The 14,457-nt window shown below is 37.3% G+C and overlaps 1 protein-coding gene across 1 annotated transcript; it reads left to right on the forward strand.

The window, feature by feature from the left end:
* Positions 1 to 792: 792 nt before the first annotated feature.
* On the forward strand, positions 793 to 10,795 carry LOC121734304 (mitochondrial import inner membrane translocase subunit TIM50-C-like). Its single transcript, XM_042124829.1, has 7 exons — positions 793 to 1,003; positions 1,206 to 1,386; positions 1,914 to 2,085; positions 3,009 to 3,142; positions 6,480 to 6,705; positions 6,979 to 7,102; positions 10,622 to 10,795. The coding sequence occupies exons 1-7, from the start codon at positions 859 to 861 to the stop codon at positions 10,792 to 10,794; spliced, it is 1,155 nt and encodes a 384-aa protein (XP_041980763.1). The 5' UTR covers positions 793 to 858; the 3' UTR covers position 10,795.
* Positions 10,796 to 14,457: the final 3,662 nt, after the last annotated feature.

A 14,457-nucleotide genomic window follows, 5' to 3' on the forward strand; every position in this document is an offset into this window, starting at 1 on the left:
AATTTTAGGAAAATAATACAATTTAAAAACAACGTCACTCAGATTTCGTATCCCCGGAAAAATTCCCAGTTGAATAATACGGAGATCTGAAAAATGACAGCTTATATATATATATATATATATATATATATATATATATATATATATATATATATATATATATATATATATATATATATATATATATATATATATATATATATATATATATATATATATATATATATATATATATATATATATATCAGTTTTGTGAGTTTTTAGTTTAATAAATGGAGGGATACTTTAATAATAAATACAATTGAGTTTCTGAATACAATTTACATCTCCGCGTTAAAAACGATCAAAACGCTCAAAATTAGGAGGCATAAATGGAATACGAGGATTACAAGTTACAACTGGAAATAATACGCCTTTTGGAATATGCTTACTCATTTATTATTTATTGTTGTGCACAATGGAATTTATAATCGCATTGTGTAAGATAAGGAAAAACTTAACTTAACCTAACCAAAAAGTAACACAACGCTGGTATAGTCCGTCAGGAAAGTGAAGAAATTAAAAAGTGGCAACATCGTAGTGTCATCCCTTTTTTCTTAGATTGATTTGAAAGGGATGACACTACGATGTTGCTACTTTTTAATTTCTTCACTTTCTTGACAGACCGTAGCCACAGAATATATATTAGTAGTCTGTAGCTTTTATCATAATTATGGCGATTTTTTTTAAAAACAGGTCAAACTGTCAATTTGACTTCCGCAGCTGTCAACTACTGTCAAAAAACATGTCAAATGTGTCAGAGTCAGATGTACAATTTTTATTGTTTCATTTGAGAATGTGATTTGAATTCAAGTGAAAATGAGTATGTCTCTCAGAAAAGTGCTATTTCTCACCAAATCACTGTGTATTAGAAGCAGTCAGCTTCATTCAAACAGTTTTTTTAGACAAAATATTTCCTTACTTTCTGTTAATGCTTGCCGCTTCTACTCAGCAGAAAACACAGGTTAGTTCTAGCTTCTAAGTTTTATTTTATTCCATTGAAAGAACACAAAAGATAGTTGTATAAATCGCCTCATTAAAAATGTATAGCCCCATGCTGTTAATAATAATATGTGCACTCAGTAGTTAGGATTAAGTTAGGTTATCCACTTTTACACACATTAAAAGTTAAGTCAGAATAATTTTATTATAATTTCAAATTTCAGGCAATAAAAATAAAGATGACAAACCTCCACAGAAAGTAGAGATATTGGGTAGATTTTTTCCACAAGCCCCTCTTAGTACACCTGATGCTCAAGAAATTAAAAAGGAGCAGGAGAAGTTTGAGCAGGAGCAAAAAGAGAAGTCACAGGAAAATGAAAAGAGTTGGAGGAGAATGAAAATCGGGTAAAATAAATGTTTTGCATTTACTTCACTAGATTATGATATTAATTAACTCATAATCTAGTGTTCAACTCCAAAGCGGCCACATGCGGCACGATAATATGACACATTTGAACTAAACTTATTTTGTAAGGAGCAAATACCTCTCAAACAGTTGCATACGCCTGTAATTAACTATTGTGTTAGTATAAAACAAAAATGTATTAGTTTTAAGTTTTGAATGTTGTCACAATATGTTGTTGGTGTATCTTTTGAATAAATAAATAACAATAGATAAGCTATTTTGTCTGGTGTTTCCATGATTGAAGTATTAAAATAAGGAAGGGTCCATACTCCATCTATGTTAACCCAGGAGGGGTTAACATAGATGGAGTATGGACATTCTAATGAGATACTGGCAAAACATGTTGTGTATTTAATGAAGGAATTGTAAATACGCAGTTTGTATCATTTTACTAGCAGGGAAAAAGAATGTTACTTTCCCTAGTTATATAATTAGTCCCTAAGCTCTAAAACATTACATATTTCAGATTTGCAGTATTTGGTGGAGCAATGGCTATGTTTGGTGGGTGTATGGTGGTGGAAATGGGGGCTCCCCGCAAGGGAGATGATGGTCAGCCACTGGAGGATGAGTTCTCACAATTACCTATTGTTCTGCAATATGTGAAACGAACATGGAAGGAACTTACTTTTTATGAAAAGGTGAGTGAAATGTTTGAAACAAACTCATAATTATTATAGATACTACTACAAAATCTTAAAAAAAATACAAATGCAATTATTATAATCTTTTTAACCTCCCTTAAACATAGGGGTAGTTAAGTTTCATGTAAAGAATGACTAGAAAATATCATGATGCTATTTGCCACATAACTGCTAACTATTTTGACCATTTTTTAAGAGACTTGTAATTATTAAGAGAATTTTCACCATAATTTCATCCCTTACTTGCTTGCCTTCTGACATTTTTTTTTCTAAATTTAAACTTATTTTGAATATTAATACCTCGATAGTGAGAATCACAGACACAATAGATATTTAATTGTTATGCGGCACTCTGGTGCTGCTTGGGAGTACGGACCGCGAAAGGTCGAATCTCGGACCGCGAAATATTGTGATGTATTTTATACCAAGTACCAATTTAATACATAGATATTAGGTATACCGTATACTTTTATTAATTAAAATAATATTTTTAAGCTACATTTTGCTACTCTACTCTACTACTTCTACATTTTTCCACAGTATTCGGACCCCATATTAAAATTACTTTTTTTTATGAAATAAGGGGGCAAACGAGCAAATGGGTCACCTGATGGAAAGCAACTTCCGTCGCCCATTGACACTCGCAGCATCAGAAGAGCTGCAGGTGCGTTGCCGGCCTTTTAAGAGGGAATAGGGTAATAGGGGAGGGTAGGGAAGGGAATAGGGTAGGGGATTGGGCCTCCGGTAAACTCATTCACTTGGCGATACACAGCGCAAGCGCTGTTTCACGCCGGTTTTCTGTGAGCCAGTGGTATTTCTCTGGTCGAGCCGGCCCATTCGTGCCGAAGCATGGCCCTCCCACGTCTAAAATCGCCGACCCCTGGTTTTTGTTCAGTCTATAAAGTGTTTTTTATTTGTAGATGATCAAAGAGCCTTCACGTGAGAAGCTGCTGCCTGACCCTCTGCCACCTCAGTATCAGCCCACGTACACACTGGTCCTCGAATTCACTGATGTTCTGGTTCATCCCGACTGGTCGTATCAAACTGGGTGGAGGTAAATTGTGCTTATGTATATAAAATTCTCGTGTCACAATGTTCGTTCCCGTACTCCTCCATAACGGCTTAACTGATTTTAACCAAATTTTATATGCACATTCAGTGGGTCTGAGAATCGGCTACTGGGTACTTTTAAGTGCATTTGTTGATTATATAATAGTAAATTATTAGTACTCGAGACTGACGGCGACCATTGTTTGTGCGACGGGACGGGATGTTGCCAATTGCCATGGTAACATATTTATTTAGTCACTTTAATAAAATAATAATATGCTCGAAATACTTTTTATTAAATATGGCAAAGCAACGTTTGCCGGGACAGCTAGTTGCTATATAGATGTTTCCTGCAACTGTGTTACGCCGAAGTTGTACGCTAGCAACATCATTTTTCAAAATAAAAACTAACTCATATCATGGACGTCTCGAAGTATCTCTATACTAATTTTTATTTAAATTCTTATGGATATTTGAACAACACGAGTTTGGGTTTAAAGCTAAACACTTGCGTGTCCGCGAAGTATTGGCGCATTCGCGACGGATCCCGCCCCGATGCCTCACGCTAATAATAATTAATCAATAATTTAAATTTACTCAAAGTTGGTATAAACCATAAAGGCTGCGTTCCAGATGACGTTAATTTTGACCAAAACGCTCAAAACGTCCCCTTCTGCCGTTCCCTTTGGCGACCGGGGTCGTTTTGATCGCGGCTATGACGTCACTCATGACGTCATCATTTTAGCTCAAAACGACCCTTGACGAAGATGGGTCAAAGTGGGCGTTCTAGTTTTTTTTTTTAATTTTAACGTAACTATATCGCGAAAGCCATGTTCGGAAAGTTTTCAGGAGAGAGTAGAGACATTAAAACTTTATATTATTGCATTACAAATAATATTTTAATTACTTAAATAAATTAAATAACATGTAATGAAATATTTTGATTGGAAAATAAATTGTTTTAAATGAAAGGTCAAATGATTTCTTATAAAATATAATAATTAATACTATTTTTCATCTCTCCTATACCTGTTGACTTACTCGTACTTGACGAAGCATTTATGCGGTATTGTTACCTAACGTTTATATGTATATTGTGACAATAGTCAATATTCAAAGTATGTGGTTTTGTTATTAAAATATGATTCAATGTAAAAAATCAAATATAATAAAAGTTTAACTAAGTATATTAAAAAATGGTTACTTAAGTAAAAAAATGTAATAAGTACTAAAAACGAAACAAATATAATAGTATTTTATTGGTAAAATAAATGTAACTAAAAACAATAAAATTACTTTTATTTACGACTTGAAGAAAAGGATCGTAATATCCAAGTTCGGTTCAATGTACCTATGTATAAAAAAATATAGTTCTTTTTTTAAACTTTTCTCAAAACGTTAAAAACATCCATAATCCGTTCCACTTGGGTTTGTATCACTGACGCTCACAAGCTAGTGGAACGGGAAAAACTACGGTCTTGAGCGTGAGCGTTTCTAACGTCATCTGGAACGCGGGGAAAGTTAATATACTTAGCGGAATAGAGCAACAATCTTGAGCTGTCAAACGAAACCGAAATTGGTTTTCATATGTGTGAAATATATGTGTACGTATACACTTACACAAGCATGATTGAACATGAATTCTATGAGATTAAATTGTCAATGTGTGGCACGTGCCGACTGGACGTCAAAAAAAGAGTGCTTCTGTCATGTATCACACGTCTCTTTTTACCACGCAGTATTACTGATAGTGACATCTCGCTTGCTCAGGCCTTTGTTTCTCTATTCCGCTAGGTATATTAACTTTATGGTATAAACATACTCATTTTAAACGTCGAGACCAGGGATGTTGCGGATCCCGATTTTTTCACATCCGCGGATGCGGATTTTTGGAGGTTCACATGCGCGGATGCGGATGTTGCGCATCCTACATAAATATAGTTTATAAAATGAGAAAGTATTATTTTCATTTTTATTAATGTATTACAAAATAATAGTACAGGTTCCCTCAAATTTTTAAAAACCTCTACCACTTTTTTGTTAGTAAGTACACGAAGTTATAAATAGGAGCATAAAGCATTATACTTAAATTATTAAATAGTAATAATGCCGCATTTGATTAAGTATGAAGCACAAACAAACACGTAGTAATTAATTTACGCAAGACAATTGATGCACCACAATAAACGCGTCGGATCCTGTCGCCGTTTTCAGGGTTCCGTAATCAACAAGGAACCCTTATATTTTCGGTCTATCTGTCCGTCTGTCTGTCTGTTTCTCCGCGGTCTCGCTCAGAGAATAGCCTATAAAGCCGAAATTCGGCATGAATGCACATGACATATAAACGATGTCGACAAAATCCATCCATACTAATATTATAAATGCGAAAGTGTGTCTGTGTGTCTGCCTGTCTCTTACCTCTTCACGCTGATACCGCTGAAACGATTTTACAGAAATTTGGCATGGAGATACTTTGAGTCCCGGGAAAAGACATACGATACTTTTTATCCCGGAAAAATGTACGGTTCCCGCGCGATAAACGAACTTTGGCGCAACAGGGTTACGGGCATCATCTAGAGGTATATAAAATCTTTAAAAACATTTATGGGGCCTCCCTTACGTATTAAGCGGGGATAATTCTTTTTATTTCGCGTCCAGTCCACCGTAAAATATTACGAGTATTCCAAGATCATTTTCCGATTTAGGGATCCATTTGTGAAATATGCAAAGTTTTAAAGTGGAAGAAATCGTTAGTATCCAATGTCTCCCCCTTCTGACAGCTATTAGCTAAACAGTTGATTCTGAAAAATATGTGGAAGAATTCGCGGGAGTAGGAAATATGCTAAATTTAAAAAGAAAATTATCACGGCTAAGAAGACTTCATAAGTTATTGAGAAGTGTAAAGGAATTTTTCGTTCTAATTCCTTTAAATGTAACTGAGATCATGTTGTTAGTAGTGTAAAACATGTTATAATTGTACATTCATTGACGATACAAAACTTATCAAAAACTGGCGGTACTATAATGGAACCCTCTATTGTGCGTGACCGATTAATTGGCCGGCTTTTTAGCTCCCATTGGTCATTTGTCACGCGCAAACGGCACGCGCCATTCCCAGACCCCGCCGCTTTTTTTTCTTGTCGCAACTCGTATGACCCGATGCGGATGCAGATGTGGATGTCCAAATCTATGCGGATGCTCCGCATTTACGGATGCGGATGCGGATATTCGCAACATCCCTGGTCGAGACTGTTATGGTGCCTACCACCGATTCTTCACTTGCGACGGCGACAGCAATGACTTTGCTCGTTTTAATAGAGCTATTCAACATTCAATTCCAGATTTAAGAAGAGGCCCGGTGTCGATCAGTTCCTACAAACAGTTGCTAGTTCTGATTACGAAGTGGTTATATTCACATCGGAAAACGTTTTCATGATATGGCCCGTCTTGGACAAACTTGATCCAGAAAATAAGTTGATATCGTACCGCCTGTTCAGGGATTCCACTCACTTTATTGACGGAGTCCATGTCAAGAATTTGGAGGGACTCAATAGGGATCTATCAAAGGTATAAACTCTATTTCAATTGTTTTATAAAATCTTATTAAGTTGTAACAGTATTGTTATTGTTAATGTTGTATGTAACTATAGTGCCTTCTTTAAAAAAATACGAAGAAATAGGTATATTAATAGTAATTAGTATATTTAATCCTGGGCTTAACTTTTGACGAAACTTGTGTAATATGTGGTGGTTATGTCAATTTCATTTCAAATGTTTTTTGTTCGGTTTTAAATGGATATACTATAATATGTTATAAGCAAAATTTATAATATGTTTCAGGTTATTGTAGTTGATTGGAATAAACAAGCCACCAAGTTCCATCCTGAGAATGCGTTAATATTGAAGAAATGGAAGGGAGCTGACGACGATACATCGCTTTTGGACCTAGCTAATTTATTACAGGGTAAGCTACAATTATCATACCTCTAATAATATGATTATGATTATATTGTATACGAGATGTCCCGCGCGGCTTCGCCCGCGTAAATTAGGAATTTTGGGGAAACCATACATTTTCCCATAAAAAATAGCTTATGTCCCTTCACGTGGTCTACTCTATATCTGTGCCAAATATTGCCATAAAAATTGCTCCAGTAGTTCGTGAGATAAACCCCTTCTAATATTTCTTCCGTTTTTCCCACATTTTGCTGAGTTTCTTTGGTCGTATTAGTCTGAGCGTGAATGAGCTATCTAACACTGAAATAATTTTTTAATCGGACCTGTAGTTCCTGAGATTAGCGCGTTCAAGCAAACATACTCTTCAGGTTTACAATATTAAGTATAGATTTTTTTCAATTACCGCTTGACAAACTCGAGTCTCGATCTAAAAGACTATGAAAAGTACCAATAACAGGGTCATTATAGGCCCCTAAGTCATAACCATGGGACGATGTATGGTATAATATTATGGTAGTGATGATGATGATGAGTGTAATTTGCATAGTAGCATATGCTTTCAGTTCTTAAAACAACGCCGAAACTCCCAAACTTGTATCTACATATAAAGAATCCGAAGTTCTCTCAGCACCTTCCGAACCACGGTATACCAGGTATACCTCGGTGCAAAATCTTACTTGTTGGTAGCATTTGCTTAGAATACTTCTCACGAAACCGAAGTCACCACATGTTTCCCAATAAATTTTGAGGAGTTCCTTCGATTACTTATGGATCCTTCATCAGATCACCATTTTTCTGAACCAAAAGAAAAATTTTGAAAATCGGTTTACAAACGGCGGAGTAATCGTTGAACATAAAAAAGTTAGACCCGGCCAAGTAGACTCGCCCATGAAGGGTTCCGCAGCAGCAATAAGGTTTATTTTTATGAAATTAAGAGGTTTTTGATTTATTTATATATTTCAGTTGATTTAATGAAAGTTTACCATTTATGACGTATAAAAAAAAACTACTGGCTAGATCTCGTTCGAACCAATTTTCGTTGGTAGTTTTTGTAGTAATGTACAACCTATATTTTTATTAAACTTATCATGCCCCTACTTTAGAAGTTAGAGGGGGGGGGGACACTTTTTACCACTTTGAAATAATGTTTCTCGCAAACTATTCAGGTTAGAAAAAAATGATATTAGAAACCTCAATATGATTTTTGAAGACCTATCCATAGATACCCCACACGCATAGGTTAGATGAAAAAAATTTTTTTTTTGTTTCAGTTTTATCTATGGGGACCCCTAAAATTTTTAATAATTTTTCCATTTTTGTATCAAAATCTTAAAGCGGTTCACAGACTACATCTACTTACCATGTTTGAATAGTATAGCTCTTATAGTTTCGGAGAAAAGTGGCTGTGACATACGGACGGACGGACAGACAGACAGACAGACATGGTTCCGTTTTTTGCCATTTGGCTACGGAACCCTAAAAACGAACATAACACCTCCCCCATTTTGAAAGTCGGTTAAAATTGTAGCCTATGTGTTATTCTGATGTATAAGCTGTATTATTGTAAAGTTTCATTAAAATCCGTTCGGTAGTTTTTGCGTGAAAGAGTAACAAACATCCATACATCCAAACAAACTTTCGCCTTTATAATATTTGTAGGAAGTAGGATTAGTAGAATATTAAAGAGTATGCTAGACGTTCCGTGCGGCTTCGCTCGTGAGAAATTTTGCGGCAACCATATAATTTATATTCCCGCATAAAAGTACTCATAGTTTCCATACAGTTTACATATATTATCTAGGTAAGTATGCCAAAATACATCAAAATCAGCCCAGTAAGATTAGGGTTCAAACAAACAAACTCTCCTGCTTTAAAAGTATAGATATATTCACTACGTTTTTATTGCTTTTCTTACGTATTTACGAAGAGGCCATTCTTTGGCCAATACGGACCGCCGCGCCGATTTCTCACGAATTTCTAGTTGAAAGCCTTGAAGAAATAACTTCTTATCATATCATCTATTTTTTATTTATTTATTTAAATCAGGCTACGTAGGTATACAATATATACCTTAATGACTAACATACATAAAAATTTATATAAACTTAACAACTACACATTATCACGAATTAACGCCGACGTGACGCGCGCTTCATTCCGGAGTCTCTCCCGGAACCTTCGGTAAAACACATCAGTCGGCCAGAATTCCTCCGCTTCAAAGGTCGGGAGAAGATGCGTCGGTACTCTCACCACAAAGGAACTGAAGTTGACCTTGTGGTGAGACTGCAGACGCTCGACCCTCAAGTGGAAGGACGTCTTCTTACTGATGTAGTCCACGACGTCTTCGACCTCCATGGACCAGTGCAGACGGGATATGTACAGGGGCGTCGCGGGGACCTCGCTCCGCAGACGCAGCTCAGGTACATATGGCGCGGTGCCGCGATGGTTACGGGCGACGGGCTTCTTCTTCCTTCTCTCCACCAGTATGAAGCCCTCCTCATCGCACCTCCTGCTCTCGTCCTTGCCAGGTCGAGAAGACTTAGCCTTGCGGCTCTTCGTAGTCTTGCGACTCTCCGAAGCCTTACGGCTCTCATTTTCCCCATTTTTATGCGCCCGCGGGGGAGGCGCGGGGCGACCAGCAACAGTCGCGTACTTTTGCTGAGTCGCCTGTGGACTCGGCGTCGGCGCAACCGGGAGGGGAGCGCGGGCGGGGGCGGCAGCGGCGGCGTTCGTTGACCCGTCCGATAATGCTGACGGGCTAAACGTGATCGCCTGTGCGCCTCGGCGTCGAATGACAAATGCGGCGTCAGCTGGTGACCTACATAATGAATTATTACTTTTTAGTTGTGATAATTCATTACGTAGATCACTAATGATAGCTTCTGACGCCTGCAATCTACCCCGAACTCCGGTCAGCTCCTTCAGGAACCTGATGTCCTTCAGTAGGCTGACGACGTCGACGTGGTCCAACGTGACGGGCGGCAGCTTGTGCAGCTCTTTAGCCACAAAAGCCGGTACCTCATCTGGATCAGTCTGCTTCAGCAGGGAGATGATGTCCTGCACGCTCCTTTCGGTTCCGTCTCTTCGTCGCGACGGCATGTTCGCGCTCTGGCCGAGCGTCTCATACAGCAGCTGCTTCCCCTTGCAAATCTCCTCACTGGTGAAGGAGGACTTGCAGATCTGCATGATGCTGACCTCGTCCATGGTGTCGATGGCGTGGACTGGATAAACGCCAGCAACTCGTTGGCTACGAGCGCCATGGTCACGTGCAGCGGCAACGTGCCGCGGGATTCGCGAAAATATTAATTAAATAATATTTGCGGCGTGTGTAACGTAACGTGGAGCACGACCGTTCGCTAGCTCGACACATTACACTTGTCGAACTTTTACCAAGAACATACCTTTAAACCTAGTTTAAGCCCTTTTACCAAGAACATAAATTTTGTGACCCTATTTAACACAAATTATGACAAAAAATATTCATGTAAGTACTAAAAATCCTAAATATACAATTTTAATATTGCAGCAATAGCAATGTCCAACGTGTCAGATGTGAGAGAAGTGTTGACATACTACGGCCAGTTTGAAGACCCAATAGCGGCGTTCCGCGAGAACCAGCGGAAGCTCATGGAGCAGATGCAGCAGCAGCCCACACCGGAGCCCACCAGGTCCTGGCTCCACACCTTCACGAGACGCTAAGGTGGTTAATGCAGGGTGTAACAAAACTAAGTAATAATACTGAAGGATGTTTATGGGTATATAAAGAGTTAACTGTAAAAGTGGCAGCGCTGAAAGAGCAATTTTTTGTAATTTTTATGGGGCGCCCAAGCGTTATGAAGTAAGAACATACAAAAGTAAGTGAAGTTACTCTATCAGCGCAGCTACTTTCACAGTCATACAGGGGACCCAAACACACCCCAAAGTATTATCAGTTAGTTTTGTGACACCCTGTATATGGAGGCAATTTTTAAGATTCTGTAATGGCCACACTCAGAGGTATTTAATGATTACTGTGTAGTTATTGATTGGAGACTTTGATTGAACTTGTGAATATTTTATCTCAAAATGTTAAAATGTTACTTAATTAAGTATAGGCCGCGCATATAACCATTTAAAGGTTTCGAAAAGATTTTGCTCAATCGTTCGCTAAACAACCCATCAAATAGTATTATCAATTATTATGCTAGTATTTAAGAGCTTATAGTCTGTCAAAAAAGTGAAGAAATTAAAAAGTGGCAAGTTTAATTTCTTCACTTTTTTGACAGACTATAACTTCTCTGCAAAGATAGGAGGGGTATGCTCTGTGTTAAATTTTTGTTTTTCTTTGGTGAGAGAGGAATGCGCGCACAGGGGCACGCTATTGGTGATCAGATGGGATCAGAGAATCCTACTTCCTACTAATATTATAAAGGCGAAAGTTTGTTTGGATGTATGGATGTGTGGATGTATGGATGTTTGTTACTCTTTCACGCAAAAACTACTGAACGGATTTCAATGAAACTTTACAATAACATAGCTAATACATCAGAATAACACATAGGCTACAATTTTAACCGATTTTCAAAATGGGGGAGGTGTTATGTTCGTTTTCTTATGTTCAACGATTACTCCGCCGTTTGTTAACCGATTTTCAAAATTTTTCTTTTGGTATATAGGGTATCATCCCAATTTGGTATTATATTCACAAAAGTGGTGATCTGATGAAGGATTCATAAGTAATCGAGGGAACTCCTCAAAATTTATATGGAAACATGTGGTGACTTCGGTTTCGTGAGAAGTATTCTAAGCAAATGCTACCAACAAGTAAGATTTTGCACCGAGGTATACCTGGTATACCGTGGTTCGGACGGTGCTGAGAGAACTCCTGATTCTTTATAGATACAAGTTTGGGAGTTTCGGCGTTGTTTTAAGAACGGAAAGCATATGCTACTATGCAAATTACATTCATCATCATCATCACTACCATAATATTATACCATACATCGTCCCATGGTTATGACTTATGAGCCTATAATGACCCTGTTATTGGTAATTTTCATAGTCTTTTAGATTGAGACTCGAGTTTGTCAAGCGGTAATTGAAAAAAAATCTATACTTAATAATATAAACCTGAAGAGTATGTTTGCTTGAACGTGCCAATCTCAGGAACTACTGGTCCGATTTAAAAACTTATTTCATTGTTAGATAGCTAATTTATCGAGTAAGACTATAAGGCTATATATTATCACGCTAAGACTTATACGACCGAAGAAACTCAGGAAAATGTAGGAAAAACGGGGGAAATATTAGAAATTACGAACTACTGGAGCAATTTTTATGGCAATATTTGGCACAGATATAGAGTAAACCAAGTGAAGGGAGTAGGGACATAAGAGCTATTTTTTATGGGAAAATGTACGGTTTCCGTAAAATTCCTAAATTACGCGGGCGAAGCCGCGCGGGACATCTAGTGTTATATAAGTAGCTTTTGTACGGTATTGGTAGATATTTAATATTACAATTAACACACATGCACCATTTACCAGTTACCACCTCCAGTTTCTCCGAGCATTGTTAAAGCGGCTTATACTTATTCAAGATTTTGACTAAAGGTGTCGGTTGGCAGCGGACGCAACCGACATGACATGAAGCAACCGCAGACGTCGTGTCGTCGCGACACTACTGGTTTGTATGTATTTCTATGAAAAACCCTGCGCAGCTAGCGACACATTCATAGAAATACATAGAAATGACGTGTCGCGACGACACGTCGTCTGCTGCAACTTCATGTAGTCGGCTTCCAACCTGCACCTTTAAAATGTATGGACTTCAAATCAAAACGTTCACTAAGCAACTCCCTATTTAGTAATTAATCATTAAATGTCAATGAGCGCGGCCGTATTAGGACTACTTACGCGAACCTGGGTAAAGTTGATTATTGTGTATTTGATATTAAGTTTTATCTCTCATAATCATTAATAATAATCCAGATTAGCGGAAGTGGGCTTAAGTTTAGTTTATTGTTCGTAAGTGCGAATGTTGAATGAACCCTACAATTAACTTAACACAATATGTGCAGAATTCAGCTGGAGAAAAAATAAATTCATAGGCAGCAGACCAATGTTACGTGGTTGGGTTAGGTTAGTTGTGGCTGACAAAACCCAATCAAATTATGTATTATATCCATAGTAAATTGCATTTAAAAAAATTATGCTATATTTCTAGCACAAAACATAGTAATTAATTTGTATATTTTATCTTTTCTAACGAGCATTTTAAAAGTTCCTTGAGACCTATGTTGTAAAAATCAAAGATTCGAATACATCCTTTTTGAAATTGGGTTAACAACATGAAAATCGTTACTTTCCATTATATTTCTTTTTGTAAATTTTTGTATAAATTGTACCGACCTATAGTATGAAGTTATTAAATGACATGATTGTATTGAGTGAGTGTTTATTGTCTCAGTCATTAGATATTATAGAATGTTAAAGATAATTGTATTTTATTTAAACACCTTATGTTTTATTATAGGTTTATACACTTCAAGTTTAAATATCTATGTTTTAATTTAGGTTATACACAAGTTTAATTATAGCTCAGTCGAATTGTGCGCTTTTATAATTTTAGACGTGGCGGTAATATCGTGGACGTCCGCGGTAAAACGTTAACATAGGAAAGTAAAATGGAAATATATGAAGACGCTTTTAAATTTCCGTCAACGATAACTTTTTAACGTGCACGTTAGAGGACATCACGACGTCTACACACACATCTGAACCGCGCAAAACGTCCGCGGTGCGTAAAATCAAAAGGGCATTTAACGTACCCAACGTTTCATTGTGGAAGTCGGCGTCCACAATAAAGTGACGTTCGGAATTATATTAAAAGCGCACATTGGAAATGGAATGTGCTGTAGTCAATTTTTAGTTCTCTAAAACAGGCACACTATTGGTAAATATTGTACAAATGCCCGGACTACCCTCTCCAGTACACATGCGCCTACTGATTTTAAACTTTTTTTAAGGCCATCCTAATATTATAATTGCAAAAGTAAGTCCCGGGAAAGGGCATATTATGTACATTTTGTCCCGGAAAAATGTACGGTTCCCGCGCGAGAAGACTATTTTGGCGTAACGGAGTTGCAGACTCTAGTACTTGATAAAAAGCAACCGCATTTGTATACGCAACTGATAAGTTGTCACAAATGCGGTTGCTTTTAGTCATCTTGCCACCTTTTGGCTTTTGCCTAAAAAAAGTTTGTCAACCCCTGCTTTGCCTAGTTATGTTAACATGATGCTCTAAGTTACAAACATGTGGATAGCAATAACAATAAAACTATTTACATTTATGAATATAATGATCATAAGTTGATCTATTTAA

Source organism: Aricia agestis, chromosome 15 (assembly GCF_905147365.1).
Source record: "Aricia agestis chromosome 15, ilAriAges1.1, whole genome shotgun sequence".
In the NCBI taxonomy this organism is placed as follows: domain Eukaryota; kingdom Metazoa; phylum Arthropoda; class Insecta; order Lepidoptera; family Lycaenidae; genus Aricia; species Aricia agestis.